Here is a 17,587-nt window from a genome sequence, read left to right as displayed (position 1 = left end):
CAGCAGAAGCCACAGCAAGTTGAGAAACGAATCCAGCTAGATGGAGAATTTGGAAATGCATTTAAACAACATGCCAAGTGCTAACAAAAAAATAGAAATTGTTAGGAAAGCAAGCAGCAGCCAGAGCAGAAGACCGGTTTTCAGCAATTTGCTATATATAAGAGAAGACTTTAATGCTCCTTGCTCAGCCTAATTCCATCATAGAACTGAGAGCCATCAGTTCTACTAGAGCAACTTCTCTGCTCTTCTGCCAGGAGCCAGACTGGCATGAATGTATTGTATGGATGTCTAACCTAGTTCTTTGGTCTGCATATATACCTTAGGACAGACATGTCAAACACAAGGCCCGGGGGCCGGATGTGGCCCACGAAGTGGTTTCATGTGGCCCACGAAGACATCCTGGAAACAGTGAGGGAACGGCCCCCTCTGCCTTGGCCCTGGCCCAGGCCAGCCGGGAGCCAATGTACAATTTTGTGGTGGCCATCTATGCTGAAACACATTCAGTCTTAGCTCCATAAGCCTCCCTCCCACATGGCCTGAGACGAACAGTGAGGCTCCTCCAGTGGACCATGCCTTGGCACTTGCCCTAGTCCCACCCCCTTCTGCCAGAGACCCTCAGATCTATCCTACTCCTGCCCAGGCTCCCACAGGCACCCTTGACACGAACGATGTAGAGCTGGCCACACCCACCCAGTAGGCCACACCCACTCCATCCATGCCCATCCAGTAGGCCACACCCACCCGGCCTCCTGAGGGCAACTGCAATGCTGATGCGGCCCTCAATGAAATTGAGTTTGACACCCCTGTCCTAGGAGGTGGTAGGGTCTCACTTCTAAATTAGGGTCTGGCTGACTTGATTTGGGCAGAGAGGTCTTGGAGATAGAAAATTGGCCCATGGTTAGTTATCAAGGCTCCTGCATCTTGGAATGCCTGGGGGCACTGCCTGTTTTTTTTACAGAGTTGATTATGTTGTTAATTTAAATAGATCCCAGTGTAACCTTAATGCAAATGTTCTGCATTTTATATAAAAACTCTTTATTTTTCATGAATGAAGGGGAATATATGTGTCCCAGGATAACGCTGCAGGATCCAATCTAAGTCGGATGCCGAGACCAGAGTTTTGTCCCCGGAGTTTCGAACTTGTGCTTCAGGAAACTTCTCTCTAGAGTGGGTGGGTGACCAACTCAAACTGGATCCTGCATCTTTATTTTTTTCCTTTCTTGTCCTGAGATTTATCCCTCCCCCAAAAGATGTTCTGCTTAATAATAATATATATTTGTCCATGCTTTCTTCATGTTAATAACCATTATAGAAAGTCATTAACATGTATAAAAAGGTAGTTATTGTCTTTTGCTAAGACTAATCTTCAGTTGGATTTAGTTTATTTGTGGTTATATAGGGATTCTAGGCTGATCCCTCTTTTAACTGCACCCCAGATTCTGGGCAAAATCAGAAACTCTTACTTAAAGCCCATAGTCATAGAGAAAGTTGAATTTAATTATTGTATATTAATTATTTTGTTCAGTCTAATTAGGAATATTCTAAATATCTAAATATAAAATGCTTAACAGAATACTCCAGTGCACATCTCACAAGACTTATTGTGTTAAGTGAGATATACCAGACCAGAGTGCCTGAAGTTATAGTCTACTAACTGAAGTAAGTTCCACTGAACCCAGTAGGGTGTTTTTGAGCAGGTATAAATATGGTTTCACCAAGAGATGATGTGGAAACTTCATTCAAAGAACACCACAGAAATGCTTATGGGTTGGTTTGTTTGTTTATTTATTCATTCTTTTATTTATATATTTATGTATTTATTTATTTATTTTCAAAGGTACATTTGTTTTGTTTGTTGCAAGATGAAGGGGAGGTGAAGATATATAGTATGCTGTCAGCTATTAATCCTATCTAGTGATCAATCCATCCCTTCATAGAAGAGCTGAAATAAAGAAGCTGTGTAAATAGAAAAGTTAGGTCATGAATAAGTAATATTGAGTATTCCCATTGCCCCAGTTCATGGCAACCTATCAATTTTTTATATTCTAGTGAGGATTAAAGACTTCTTCTCTGCGTTTTCATGCAAAAGGTGATAGATTTCAAATTGCCCTTTCTCTTTTCGATGGTAGGCACAGGGTAACCTCATTTTGTATCTTCTGACATTGGTATCTTTCACACTTTGCAAGGATAAAGGTCTGTCCATGCAGAAATTACTGCAGAGCTTTGCACTTGGTGTCTTTTTTCTTAAAAGATACTTAATATTTCTGTAGCATATTCAATAACGATTGGAATGAAGCAGGATAAAAAAAAATCAGCTGCAAGTGAGGAGAAATGTCCAGCATATGCAGCTTTTCTCTTTCAACAAGCAGTTTTCTTCTAAATATAAATTCAATAATATTTGACCTACTTGCAACCTTTTTTCCAACTCTATCCATGGTATACACAAAAGGAAGGCAGGAAGGAATCTTCATTCTGAGCTAAGCTGTGTTATGTCTGTTTGTTTGTTTTAATATGTTACTGAGTGGGTCACACTCGGTATCATAATGTTCTCATTCTGTAAACTAAATTTTGAGTCAATTTAAATGCTGCAAATTAGACAGGTTATCCAGAACATATGTGGCCTGTTTTGAGTTGTTTCTTCAGTTTCCCAATTTCTCTGATAATATGATGTAAAAGTGATAATGAATAGTACCCATTCTTTCAGATAAAGATTGTAAGGACAAGAAGATCAGCTTTGCAGAAATGCTTGCCAGGAAAAAGAAGATACAAGGAAAAGCTGTTCATAAAACTGCAGCTTCAGCACTTGGCTCTGAGAGAGAACTATTAACATGTTGCTCATCAAGTTGTTTTGCCAAGTACTGCTTCACAGTTTTCCTGGGTATAATGAATTACTTTCTAAATATCAACTGCTCCATGTGGCAATCCCAAAATATACTTTACTTGGCTGTATTTCTCTACCAGCCTCACTGTTTATGCAGTGCAATTTCTTGCAAGGACCGTTTTCTTTATGCCATACTCAGACCTGAGCCTCTGATTCAGTGACACTTACCTGAAAAACTCCATTGTACTTAAAATGCAGTGAAGTAGGTGTGAAAATTGTCTTTCTCATTGTTTAATCCTATATGAAGTTGTTATGTTTAGAATATATATAGAATACTTGCTTCCAGTTATTTTTAAGAGTGGAAGTGTGCTATATAAACATTTACTTTTCATCTGTATAGAAGATTATGATTCACTAGCTTGATTGAGAACAGATGCTTACTGCAATCCTGCATAAAGATACTACATAGTAAAAATAGTAATCTCCTCTGGTGTCCTATGAATACAGATAATCCTTGACTTACAACCATTCATTTAGTGACCATTCAAGTTATAATGACACTGAAAAGGGTGACTTAGGGCTGTTTTTCACACTTGCAACCAGTGCAGCATCCCCATGGACATGTGATCAAAATTTGGACTAACAACAACAACAACAACAACAATAATAATAATAATAAAGTTGGAAGGGACCTTGGAAGTCATCTAGTCAACCCCCTGCTCAGGCAGGAAACCCTCTACCATTTCAGACAAATGCTTGTCCAGTTTCTTCTTAAAAACTTCCAGTGTTGGAGCATTCACAGCTTCTGGAGGCAGATTGTTCCACTGGTTAATTGTTCTCACTGTCAGGAAGTTTCTCCTTAATTCTAGGTTGCTTCTTTCTTTGGACGTTTGACAACTGACGTGTATTTACAGTAGGATGGTTGCAATGTCCTGGGATTGTGTGATCACCTTTTGTGACCCTCTGACACGCAAAGTCAATGGGGAAGCACTTAACAACTGTGTTACTAACTTAAGAACTGCAATGATTCACTTAACAACAATGGCCAAAAAGGTTGTAAAATGGGGCACAACTCTCTTAACAGCTGTCTAGCCTACCAACAGAAAATTTGGGCTCAATTGTCATAAAGTCAAGAACTACCTGTACAAGGTAACGGTAGTGACTTGACACATGTCAAGTTTGATCCTTGGGTGTACTATAACCTTGTGGTTTTCAATGGTTTGTAATTGTATTCTTCTAGGATGTTTCTGGTTTATTCCCATGAATGATACAAACCATCCCTTCACAATCAAGATTGTCTTGGTAAAACTCTGGCAAATATCAAGGAGGTTTCCAGCTAATTTACACCATAATGGAGTTGGGGGTGTAGTACCAGCAAGGGTGTCTCCATCTCTGTACTACAGAATTCAATCTTTCTGGCTTTGCGGACTGGGTGGAAAGGGATGGATCTGCACAAGCAGCTGGCAGGCGCTTGTGTATGCTCACTCATTTGTGCCTGCTGCTCACATAAATGGAGCGCATGTGCACAGGCTTGCCCACTGTTCATGCAAGCGGGGATACATGTGTGCGCACTTGCCCACTGCTCCTGCAATGCCTGTTCCAAATGGCTCACAGCCCAGTAGTGGGCCAGGTGTTGGAGACCCCTGCTGTACTGCACAGAACAGGCAGAGCTTGCTAACAGTAAGTGGAACGAATAAATATATGTGCATTTGATTCTTTTTCAGGTTTTTTTCAAGCAAGCCAATATTCATGGTTCACACATTACTCTAAATTAAACTATTCGTGATTATTTAACCTGGCAGGAAGAGTCAAATGAGGATGATGAAGCAGCATATACCAGCAGAATAAGCCAGAATTCTGATGTGAGAAACTATCCAGAGTACACATAGATACTCTAATGTTCTATGTCTGCCAAGGGCCCACTTAAACGAAAAGCATATAATATCCTTAAGAATTTGATTTTAGAGCTTGGTAGTTCAATATATGATTGAATATAAAGGAAAGTTGAGACAATGCACTGAATTCTTTTTCGGCATATGATAAAGATGGGCAGCAAATACTGTCTCTGGCAAACAAAAAATCTTCTTTGTAGGTATAAAAAAGCATAAAACCAGAGTTACTCCAGTATTGTTTGACAATCCATGTGAGGAAGTGGAGGGGGGGGGAAACCCATCTCTCGTGCAAGAGAGAAATAGAAGTTATAAAGAACATTTGGGATGTGGGTCTTTGGCTTGCCTTAGATGAAATGGTTTGTGGTTATTTTGTCTTCATCATAGTCATCTTTGCACTATCCCACTGCCTTCCTTAAGAGGCTCAGCTTCATAATAATTCTGTCCTAGTTCCCTGGAAACCCATAGGATTAACCACACCCATTTTTAAAACATGAAAGCAACACTGTCTTAGGTAATTAAATCAAATTCTTAGAGTTAACACATTCTCTTTCAAAATAACACTATCTGTCAATGCTGCAAATACTGTATATTCTTGCTTTGACAATATGCAAAACTGTCTGGTATTTACTGGGTTAATACATAGCTTAGAGTGGGGGGGGGGTAAAAAGCCCGGGAAAGAAAGAGGAAGTAAACTTTTGACCTTCACACTAATTGGATAATGTGACTGCAAGATAAGGGAGGGGTTTAGCAAGAAAAGTTTGATGCCGGCAAGAGGAAGTCAGATTCTGGCATCAAAATGTCCGTGATGGTGACCGGCAATTTGTAGCTCTGTAATAAAGGCTTTAGGAAACATGCCTGAAAGTTCTTTGAAGTGTTTCATTAGTCGGAAGCCTGACACTATCCCATACAGCAGTGGTTCCCCAACCTTTTCAGCTTCGCAGACCGGTGGGGGCAGGGGGGAAAGAGGGGTTCCAGGCCACGCCTGCCGCTCACATGGCCTGGTTTTGAACAGGCCACAGCCTGGTACCCGGCCGTGGCCTGGGAGTTGGGGACCCCTGGCATAGAGCTTTTGGAATACTATTGTTGGTGGTGATTCTCTGGTGTGCCTTTCATGGAAGGTCATTGCAATGTATATCAACTCAAGCCAAGATGCCACATATCTGTGGAGTTGGGAAGTCTAGGGCAAAAAAATTGTTGCACTTCATATTTATTCCCTTTTATTTTGCTTTTGGAAGTGTTTCAGATGTCTAAAGTGTATTGCTGCTCATTTCCCCCCTTTCCTGTTGTTGCTTTTTTTTTTTTTAACTCTTTTAACAGTGTCTCTCCTTTCTCGTTGGCATTATTCCTCTGGGAGAGAGAAAGCGAATGATGACAGTATATCACCAAAATACTGTTTCTGAATCTGTGGGAAGCCTTTAAACTGTTGCTTTCAATCTGCAGAGAAAATACATCTGCTGAGGTTGAGAAACAGTGTTCTAGCCACTCTTACAAGGAAAAGAAGTTTTAAAAAAGGAAATCAAAATTTCTAAAAACACATATGTATAAACTCCAAATGCAGTTTCAAAGTAGCAACCCAGTTTTGTACTAAAGATCACTGGGTAGAATAATGCCTATTTTTAAGGACACGTTAAATTATTGTACAGGATACAGTACAGATATTTTTATCTATATAATTAGTGTGAACACCCAATCCAGATGAGAACTTCCATGCATACATAGATGGAGGAACCTTAAAGCTTCCTTTCATCCAATTAGTTTTAGAATCTCACCTTCTCGCCTAACATGCAACTAAAAAAGAAAGGAATTTTTTTTTTTTAAAAAAAAAAAAAGATACTGTTCACAGTGGAGATTCAGGGTTGTTTTTCCATCCTCCCATTTTTTTTATTTGAATGCAGGGGTGTAGACACTTCTGAAACACAAGTGTGGAAAGGAGGCAGCACACCTTTATAATCTGTGTCCAGAAACAGCCTATCTCTAGAAATCGTAGAGAATATTTGTAGCTCAGGTTGTAGAGTTAGGCAGAGGTTTGAACTCCAAGTTTGCTACTTGACTCAGGGATGTTTTGTTACCAAACTAGATAACATCTTCAGTTGGGTTTTGGGTGAAATGTTTGTTTATATAGGTCCTGGGTGGTTGGTTGTTCTTGTGACAGGTGGAATCACAAGTTTGATTGAGTCATAAGACTGATTGAATCACAAGGTTGATTCTGGTCCTGTGACCTCTGACTGGTTTTTATGAGGCGCAAAATTCAACTGGTGAGGGGGTGGTCAGCTTTGTTGTTGATTGGTGATTCGGATGATCCACTTCCTTATTGGTTCATACGGTAGTTCTAAGTCAATGTGTTTGTTGATGGCCCTGTTAGTGGAATGTCAGGCTTCAATAAACCTATCTCTATTTATTACTCATGTAAACACAGGCAAAAATGAAAGTTTTCTAATTCTGGTTTATATTAATAAACTATCCTTTGAGGTAGCTCAGATGTACATGGTAATTCCCGTCTTATGTCTGGTCATTTAGCGACAGACCTAAATAAAGCTACTTATGACCTGGATTTGAAGCTCTGATGATCAGGTCCCTCTGCAGTCACATGATCTCATTTTGGACACTTGGCAACCGGCCCGCATTTATGTGACTGCAATTACCATTGTTTTTGCCAGAAACTGGTATTTACTTCTGGTTTCTGACAAATAATGCCCTTTGCAGATAATCGGGTTACTTATTACCAATTGCAGTATTCGCTTAATGACTGCTGCAGAAAAGGTCATAAAATGGCTGTGCAGAGGTGACCCACTTAATGACCAGCACAACTTATTACCATAATTTTGGACTCAGTTGCGTTCATAAGTCAAGGAACTACCTGTAAAGGCATACTATGGTTTAATCAGATTCAGACAATTGTTGTTTTAAATCTCCTTGTAGCTATGCTGGAGGACCAAAGAGAAAGTCCCAAGTAGGACAGGCTCATTTACTAAACTGTGTGATGATTTTAAGTAGCATTTTTATCAGTGCTATTATTCAAGCAGGACTTCTGTAGAGTAACGAGCATAAAGCAGATACGTGCCAGCTCAAAAATGTGCTTTATGCAGAAGCAGCGATGAGCTCCACTTTATGAAAAATCAAGGACAGATACCCCAGATGCATACAATAAAAATTTCATTGAAGTATAAAGTACTATAGCCCAATAAAAACTCTTTTAACACCTCTTCTATAAAACACTCACATCTTTAATTGAAACTAGACTACTTCCAACAATTCACTCTTTGGGTCTCTTCAGCTCTATACCATTCTGATAGCTGTTGAGACTGGTGACTATATCTAAACTCCTTTGTGTGTGGGGTGGGGGGGACCTTCTCCAGTTTGTATTTCATTGATTTTCGTAGTACAATCATGACTTAACTCTCTATGTTACATTTTTACAGGAGTTGGGATGGATGAACAAACATTTTAAGTGTCATGGTTCCGAAAGAAAGCAAATTTTCAAAGAATTTTGAGGCTTATTCCTCTAAGAATCTTTTATTATTCTGCATAGCTTTGGCACTAACAAAGTTAAGCCAAAAACTGAATCCTCCCTTCCCCAAATACCTGTAACAAAGCATAACTCACTCCTTCATTTTACAGTCATCAATCACATTCTCCAATTAATGTGAAGTGTGAGGTGCCCCTCCCGTTGCAGCTGAGCTGACCTTGGCCACACTGTGCTCAGACATTGTTATGGTTAACTTGCATACTTTCCTATCCCCTAGACTACTACTATCTGCTTTAACTCTAGAAGTGCTATACAGGCTAAATAAAACAGGTTTGCTTCTTCATATATGGCAAGCAAGAACATCCGATGTTAGCAGTCTTGACATTAAGATTATATATAAAGTTCAAGGAGTCATGGCAAGTAGCAGTTCTTCATGAACCTTGGCTGATCTCAAAAAAATCTAAGCCAAGTTGGACCCGACTGTTATTTGGATTGGAGATCCCCAGAAAGCCTAGGCTGTAAGATGGACTGGGATGTTGTCCAAGCACCTCAGATGCAAAGTCCTTTCTATTATTTTCAGCTCCGCTCAAGAGAGCCTGCTGAAATAGTGAATTCTTGCCTGGATTGAACTCCTTGGGGAGTGTGTGGCATGTTTTACATGACTGACAAAAGTATTTATGCACATAGTTGTTTTGAAATTTGGTTGCTTGGCATTTTTCCTGGCCTGAATGTTTCTATACAAAGTATTTCTTTCCTGTTAACAATGTTAGCACTTCCCTAATTTGATTAATGTGGACAATTTTTTATAACCTCGTGAAAGATAAACAGTGGTCTGATTAAAAGAACAAGTTTATCAGTCCCTGTGTCTGCAGAATTCTATATTTAGACATCAGATATGTTCTTGCATATTTACAGAGAAAACCAAACAAAAATCCATTTGTTTCATAACTATTCACCTTTTTCTAAGTCAATCTTCTGAGCTGCAAATAAGCTGAAGAGCAAAATCTCCCATCCGTTGAACATACTGAGATATGAACAGCTCTTTCCTCTTATGCATAGTTTTTCTTTCTGAAAGTGAATAAACAAAGCTGAATGTCTTCCCTTAATTAGAGTGTCCCATTTTATCAAAACTTTGCAACTCTGAGTACTAGTTTCAGAACAAGTCAGGATATTAAACCAAGCTGAAGCCACTTTTAATATGCTAATTTTATTAGCTACAATTTCCTGATTTGGGATGGAATACAAAGAGGGTATTAGATAATTCCTGGTATGAAAATTTGCATGCAAAGATGAGAACATTTGAAAGTTTTGTATACTGATGTTCGCATTCATAAAGACTTCTGTATGACTGCAAGCCAATTTTTTTTTCATTGTTACTGCAATCAGTTATTAAGCATCTTGATTCTCTTTTCTCCCATTCTGGTGGCAACGATCACATTAGTGATTTTACATAATTTACATTTAAGCAGTTTAGACATTAGAGTCCATTGGAGCTGGGCAGCTAATGAATTCAAATAAATAAATATACAATTATTTTTATTATAGAAATCCCATCTTTGATAGTTACAGAGAGGTGCTAGTTGAATGCAATCACTGAATGTTGAACTCTGTAGGCTTTTGGATTGATCCTTTCTAGTCTTTCATAAACTTATGAGGCAAGATAGCATTAGTTAAATATTCAGCAGAAATCTTTAATGGGGAAAAAAACTTTAATGAGCCATTTAGAAGAGAAATGGCTTGGAAATAATCTTTTTGGGGGGCTTGCTGTGTACAAAAAAGGCTTAGTCCTGGTCTACATTAGGCATTAGGAGATCAGCTCTTCTTTGAACATTAACATGTATTATTTTGTCTTCGTTCCAGATATCACAGTAAGTTTGCTGTCCTTGGTGGTCACCGCATGTGGACTTGCTTTGTTTGGGGTATCTCTGTTTGTGTCCTGGAAGCTTTGTTGGGTTCCATGGCGAGAACGTGGCCTGCTAGGCAGCAAAGACAAGCAGGAATCCTTGAACTACACAGATACAGAGGCCAATGACCAAGAATATAGCGAGGAATTCCTGGGACAGCCGACTTCCTACCCTGACTCTTCCATGAAAATAAGCCACACTTCTCCAGACATTCCACTGGACGCTAAGGCAGGGACCAAGGAGAACTGCATGCACAATGTTCGGATGCATCGACAAATCACAGAGCCAACGTCTTCTGCTCGGTCAGTACTCTGATATCTGTGTAAGGATAATGAAGGAGGAGAGCAAAAAGGTCAATTCTTATCCTTCTATATCCTTAATCCCAAGGAGAAATATATATGTGGGTAGGGTGACATTCCCTTCCCCATTGTCTTACATTTCCCTTATTTGATGGGAAGCATCAGTGTAGGGCTTTTAAGGAGGATATTAAAGTACAGATTAGAAGATGCCTTGCTTTACCAAGTTTAGGAGCTGAGTCTGTAATTGGAGATGAAGTAAAGAAATACAAATCTGAGCAAAGAGAAATTAACTATGAAGGTGATAAACAAATTATATGCTTTTCCCTGGGCTTGAGCAAGATCCTATTCCTAAAAAAGAAAAGGAAGCTAGCAAATAGAAAGCCAGTTGCAAAAGACAGAGTAAGAAAGGCTAAGGAAGAAAAATATGTAGCTTTTACTGGATTAGTCAAAGACAAAGTTGAAAAACTAGAAACAAATGTTTGGGTTTTTTATAAAAAGAAAATCCATTTTTTCATGCAAAATTGGGCATTGGGCATTGAACATTGAAAAGATCTAAATGAAACTTGACAAATAAATTGTTTGGTTGGTTTTATACATAGATTAAAACTTAACCCCATAACACTATAGGGTCAGTGTCACCCACATGAATTTGCTGCTTTTATTTTTGTCCTAAGCAGCATTGTAATGTTGCAGCCCATGGAGAAAAGAGTGGTACTTGTAACACAATGCTCTTGGCATTCTCCTGACTCTGCTTGACTCAATTGCAAATGCCAGGTCTATTGGTGTTAAGATTCTTTGTCATTTTACAAATCTCATTCATGGGAAATAGGGTATTCTAACTGGGGAGTTCTGAATAATGATTTGTCTGAAATATTTCACATTGGGGAAGAATGATCTTTTTATTGAATCTCTGGCTAGAAAAGAATAAAATAAGCTTCTGGTACAGGATCTCCCTCTTTCTCTCTCTTTATGCACTGTAATTGCATTTGGTGTTATAGATGCAATCATTTTTTTTAAAAAAAAAGAAGAATTAGATTCATAGAAAATAAAGGACAGAAAGAAGGTTAAAAAGCATGAGCAAAAATCTTCTGATTTTTCAGATGGGAATGAAAACTCACCAAAATCAATCTGCAATCACTTTCCCCCCCAAAAAGTATGTGCAATGTGACCAGATGTATAGCATAGCAATAGCATTTTAGGCTCATATACCACCCCATAGTACTTTACAATGCTGTCTGGGCAATTTACAGTGTAAGCATTATTTGCATATTGCCCTCAACAATCTGGGTCCTTATTTTACCATCCTCAGAAGAATGGAGGACTGTATCAACCTTGAGCTCTGTCAGGGTAGAGCTCCAGGTTGTGGACAGAGTTTGCCTGCAATAATGCACTTTAACCACTATACCACCAGAGCTCATTTGTATGGGACTGTAGCCCCCTCCCCAGTTGAGCAGAGCAAATTAAATCAGCATATCCAGTAAACGTTTTGGATTAATGATTTACCCTCCCACAAGACTGCTTATTAAATAAATTGTTCCTTTTATAAAATTAGTTGAGCCTGCATCTTTATACATTCATGCAAACTGTTTGTTATATATGAACTACACTCTCACATACCCATGTAGAAATGCACATACACATTCACACAGAAAATATAAACCTATGCTGGCACACTCTGTTAACGCATAGTAAGTTTCAGTCTGCTCAATAGTTTTAATCCCATCAGGTGGCATCTGCAAGGGAAATAAAAAGAGGCAAGATGACAATAATTGAATCCTACCCCACTTTATATGTTTTGGTGTCAGACACATGTATAAGGGAACAGAATCAATTGTAATGCCACCTCCACTATCTTACCTGTTTTGAACCTCCCATTCACTCTCATAACTATGCGTAATACCACAGTGAAAGATCTGGTTAGCTTGGTTCAATGTCACTGCACATGAAGTGGTGTAGAAACAGAAGAAATCCTTTTATACATTGTTCACAACAAAAAATGGGTTAATAGAAGACTTAACACTAGTCTCCAAGCAGAAAGGTACATATTCAAGCCTTACTTTGTAGTAAATCATATAGGATTCAATGAATCCTACTCCCAGGTAAGTATATATAGGACCTTTGAGTCAGAATGGTAACCTCTTTATGCTCCTGTTTCATTCATTCATTTAAAATATTACTGTATATCGCTGATCTTCTTTCAGACAATTCTGGGTGGGTATCAATAAAACCATTTTAAAGGAAGACTCTGTAGAGGCTCTCCACTAATTTCAGTATTTTGATTTTCTTCATTAACATGGAAAGCCTCCATTGATGGGAGGAAGTGTCTCATTGGAAATAGTCATAAATGCAATACTAAAGAGTCTTAAAGGCCCATCTCACATGGTTGTTGTAAAAATAGGAAAGGTATTATTAAATAATGTAAATTATACTTAATATAAAGTAATAAAGGCAGGTTTTCTTAAAAATCAAATGAATGAATAAATACACTTATGTGGCTTCTTTTTTTAATTTGTGATGTGTAGGAAAGAATGCAGCATTCTTTGGTACTCACCCGTGAAAAGTCATTTTGCTGCAAGAGTTTGGAGACACTGGGAGCAAACTTGAACAAATCAAAAGTGTGTGTGTTGCAGGAGCAATCCTTCATTTACAGGCCATGTATAGCAAGAGCTATTTTCTAAACTAGACAAAATTGCCAAATGTAGTATGTGAAAGTAGCCCCAATTTAATCTTGCAAAGTATGCTCATTTGCACATATCTGCTGTGGTGAGTCCTGATGTTATCTCTGCAGAGATGTCAGCAAAAATAGAACAGGTTAATAAAACACTTGTGAGAATAAGAAATAGGAAGTGTTAGGTTTTAGCCACAGTTTTGATTGAGTGGGAGGCATGTGAAGTCACCAAGGGAGACTGACTGAATAAAATTTCTTTATATCAAGGGGTACATAACAAAAAGGTGGGAGCATGAAAGACAGTGGGCAGAACCAACATAAAAAATTTCCAGCCTACATAAAACTTGTGGGCTGAATTCCTATATTGCTGAAAATCACCAATCCCAAAGCTAATGAGACACAGCAAATAGGATTATGCCAAGCATTCAAAACGGGTGCTTCATAAAGCACATTTACGTTTCATTTATGCACAAGCCTGTTTTCTTGAAGAATTACAGCCACAACATCGTCTGATAGGATTGCAATGGCTTTGATGGCTGCTCCAGCTGCGTGAAGGTGTATCCAAGACCACTAGTGAAGCAACTGTCCATGTGCCCACAGGGTTTTGAAGTGCTTACAGTGAATCTTGAAGAGGATTCGGGGACCTATTTAACCTTAAAGGAGGGGTGCATTGTTCATACTAATATACTATACAGGTAGTCCTTGGCTTATGTTTGGTCATTTAGTGACCATTCAAAGTTACGGTGAACCCTCTATAAGGTACTTAACAACCCGGTTCCATAGTACAGAGATGGCAGCCCCCCCATAGTCATGTGACCATATCTTGGGTGCTTGGCAGCTAGTATATATGCATGGCCATTAGCAGCGTTCTATGCTGACATTGCTGAAAACTGCCAGTTACATCCTTTTTTCAATAAACAATGCTCCATAGTGAAGAGTGGGCATGCTTAACAATCACGGCATTGACTTAACAACCATAATTCACCTAATGACTATGGTGATTCACTTAACAACTGCCACAAAAATGATGTTAAAATTGGGTCATTTTTATGATGACCAACATTATCATGACTTTATGTCTATAACGGGCAGGCTCCATTAAGGTCATAAGTAGAAGACCAGCTGTGTGAAGTGCTCCTTTCAAATGCTTTCCACTGCCTGATTGACAGACAACAGAAAAGTTCCGTTTGCCTCCATTTCCATTAACGAAAGGTGCACCAGCTGCCTCTGCCACATAAAGTATTTTTATAAACTCTCCAGAATACTAGACCTGATACCGTAATGGTGGATGATAATCCGTTGTGACATAACCTGTCATAAATTTGCCTCAACCTTTTATCTGCCATTAATCTAGTGCTTAGACCACACCTTGGGGCAATGAAATCCTGTAACTTATGATAGATACTAGTATTCATAAATTTCCTGAAAGGGCTACATTCTTTTTCCAATTATGATGCCAGACTCCCTTTGTTTTCTTTTTGTGTGTGTGTGTCTAGGGTGCTACTTCTGGGTTTGCTAATTCAATGCCCATTGATCAAAGAGGAAGCATAATCATTTTGCAGCCAGTTAAGAACAAAGATGGCTTGATAATAGTAAAAATGCTAAATGAACCTTGGCTTGTTACCTTCTGTACACTTTTTAGTGCTGGGGGTGGGGGTTGCATCCAAGAATTCAGGAGTTTATTATACTTGAAAAAGGACTATGCATAGAGTAGAGAGATTTGGCTGCAAGCCTAGCTATTTGGGACAGCATTCTGAGGCACGCCAAATGAGAAAAAAGTTATAAATGTGTTTTCTTGATAATACTTTAAGCTGATTGTTTAAAGGTGAGAGATGGGACAAAGGAACATTTATATTTTTCAGAAGCTTCCCCAAAGTTGAAAATTCTATTAGTTTGTGTTATTCCATTTTACATAAGAAGGCTGCAAACCTACCGCATTTATTTCTCAAAATAAGCCTCACTAAGCTAAATTGGAATATCATTTTAATAATGTTTAATATTTTACTGTGCAAATAGCAAATTTATTCTAACATTCAAAAAGGGGGGAAGAGTGTTATTACAGGTGGTATTGCATCAGCTAGAAAAAAAGGGATGTTGCAGTGATCCTTTCCTGTCATGTTCATGTGTCTGTGTGATTTTATTGTTTAATTCTCTGTAATGAGGGTGCAGCATAATACCTACTAGAAAACAAAAGCAGTTTTGTGCGAATGACGCTTTGTAAGACGCACTGAATTACTGTATCCCTGTTTCTTTTTCTGAAATGTTGGCGGGTATGATTTATTTATGACCACTGTGAAAAATGCTTTCTTTTGTTTATCTTGTTGCTTTTAAGTTCTAGCAAATTTTACAACCAAATGGTCTCCCCACTGCCTGCTGGATAGATGACTGGTACAGGAAAAACCAAACAAAAGGACATTCCTTTGCTATTTTTCAGCATTTTATTGTTTTTATTTATGGTGTCCTACCCTGAGATTCTTTAACAAAAGATTGGGGGATATTCTAAAATTTATGTTAGAAGGCAGGGCCATAATTACAAGATATTCTGTATTTTATATGGTTGGTCAATGGATTAATATGGTTCCTGCCAGGATTCTCCTCTGAACATCAGGCATTCAAAATGCAATTTGTAGATGAATTTACCTGCAAATGCTCTTTTGCATCATTTATACTCTTCAGTTTGGCAATAATGTGAGTCTCATTCAAATATACAAGGATTCTCCCCACTGCCAACAACAATGCGGAACAAGAACAAACTGAAACCATCAGGAATGTCCCCAATCTATTTTTAAAATTATTATTTTCCTTCTTTATAAGATACATTTGTGCTGTAATTTCTTACATTACTGAGAATAGAGTAAAGTTAGAAGGCAGTGGCATTCCTAACATATTTGATACTTGATGCAAATAATTTTTAAGCCTGGGATATGGGCCCCTTGTTAGTTAACAGGAGTGTTGATTTATGACAGCCAATGACAGCCATCAATGCACCGATCAGCCAATAGGAAGGCACCACATAAACACGACACACAGAATAGCCCAAAGCACATATTCCAGTAGAGAGAAGTTCCCTGAAGATGGACTCCAGCATGAGTCCAAAAGCTCAGAAGAATAAATCTCTGGTCCTGGTGACCAACCCAAATCTGATCTCGCATTATTATCCTGGGACACATATATTTGCCTTCATTCGTAATTTTTAAACCACCCACCTTCCCTTCAGTGCCGATAGTCGATTTGATGTAATGGTTAAAGCATCAGATTAGAAATTAGGAGACTATGAATTCTAGTCCTGCCTTAGCCACAAAGTCAGCTGGGTGAATTGGGCCAGTCAGTTCTCTCAGCCATAAAAAGAAGGAACTGGCAAGCCACTTCTGAAAAATGTAGTCAAGAAAGATCCAGGAGGCAGTCACTAGGAGCCAAAACTTAATGGAAGGCACTACTTTTTTCCCTCCATTGTTCCAACATGGCAGTAGCATGGACTCTACACCCATCACCAGCCTACTTTTTGCCTGCACCAGAGAGGAATGCCCCCTCCCACTCTGTACAGGTAGTCCTCGATTACAACTGTTCAAAGTTACAACAGCACTGAAAAAAGTGACTTATGACCGTTTTACACACTATGACCATTGCAGCATACCCACAGTCATGTGATCACAATTTAGGCACTTGGCAGCCATCTCATATGTATGACGGTTGCAGTATCTCGGGGTCATATGAATCCTTTTGTGACCTTCTGACAAGCAAGGTCAATGGGGAAGCCAGATTCACTTAACAACCCTGTTACTAACTTAACAACTGCAGTGATTCACTTAACAACTGTGGCAAGAAAGGTTCTAAAATGAGGCAAAAATCAGTTAAATATTTCACTTAGCAACAGAAATGTGGTCTCTGTTGTGGTCATAAGTTGAGAACTACTTGTATCTCACTGATTTAAGGCTACCCAAATAGTCTGTGCCATTGCTCCAGCATATTAAAGCCAGAGATTTTTCACTTTTGTGAATCATGGGGGAAATGATTAAATCCAACCTGATTCCAATTCTGCTTAGAAATAGAGACCCTCATCTCAGATATTGCCATTTTGCAAGCAGTTCCCAAATATAATAATAATTCAGTGTCAGTTCCAAGCCAGCAGAACAGGAAATATTATTCCTGTTTTCAGCAAATCTTATGATTCCTTCTCGAATTCCATGTCTATTGAATCTCTGAACGTTGCAATGTCTTTAAGATTTGTAGTCAGATATCCTAAATGTCAGGACATTAATTGGCATTTCTCTTTCTTACATGGTTGTATATTGGCTATAATGAAATGTTATATGGCTTTTGTACCGTATAGTTATTTTTGGAGGGTAGATTTCTATATTTAGCATGCATCCTTTAAAAATTAAAAATAATGCCAGATTATACAAAGAGCAGGGAATTTAAAAAGTAACTGAGGTTAGTCTGATTGGATGATTTGTAGCTGGAGAAATAAATACACCAACTCAAAACACTACTATAATAGCCTGAAGTAACCAGGCTCTGAAAACTACCCCAAAGCCTA

General features: G+C 38.6%; 1 protein-coding gene across 3 annotated transcripts in view; it reads left to right on the top strand.

Moving 5' to 3' along the window:
- Positions 1-17,587, top strand: part of SYT9 (synaptotagmin 9) — an 87,592-nt gene that overhangs the window by 34,238 nt on the left and 35,767 nt on the right. For all 3 annotated transcript variants that reach the window (XR_005557808.1, XM_039352542.1, XM_039352541.1), the window contains exon 2: positions 10,040-10,385. Coding sequence is in view for 2 of the 3 variants with exons in the window: in XM_039352542.1 (XP_039208476.1) it covers positions 10,040-10,385 (346 nt within the window). In the remaining variant the exon portion in view is untranslated. The remainder of the gene's footprint in view (positions 1-10,039; positions 10,386-17,587) is intronic.

The sequence above is a fragment of the Crotalus tigris genome, unplaced genomic scaffold (genome assembly GCF_016545835.1).
Source record: "Crotalus tigris isolate CLP2741 ecotype Arizona unplaced genomic scaffold, ASM1654583v1 scf7180000018436.2726382, whole genome shotgun sequence".
Lineage (NCBI taxonomy): Eukaryota > Metazoa > Chordata > Lepidosauria > Squamata > Viperidae > Crotalus > Crotalus tigris.
Note: the sequence above shows the minus strand (reverse complement) of the source record. Positions and strands in the feature narration are given on the sequence as shown.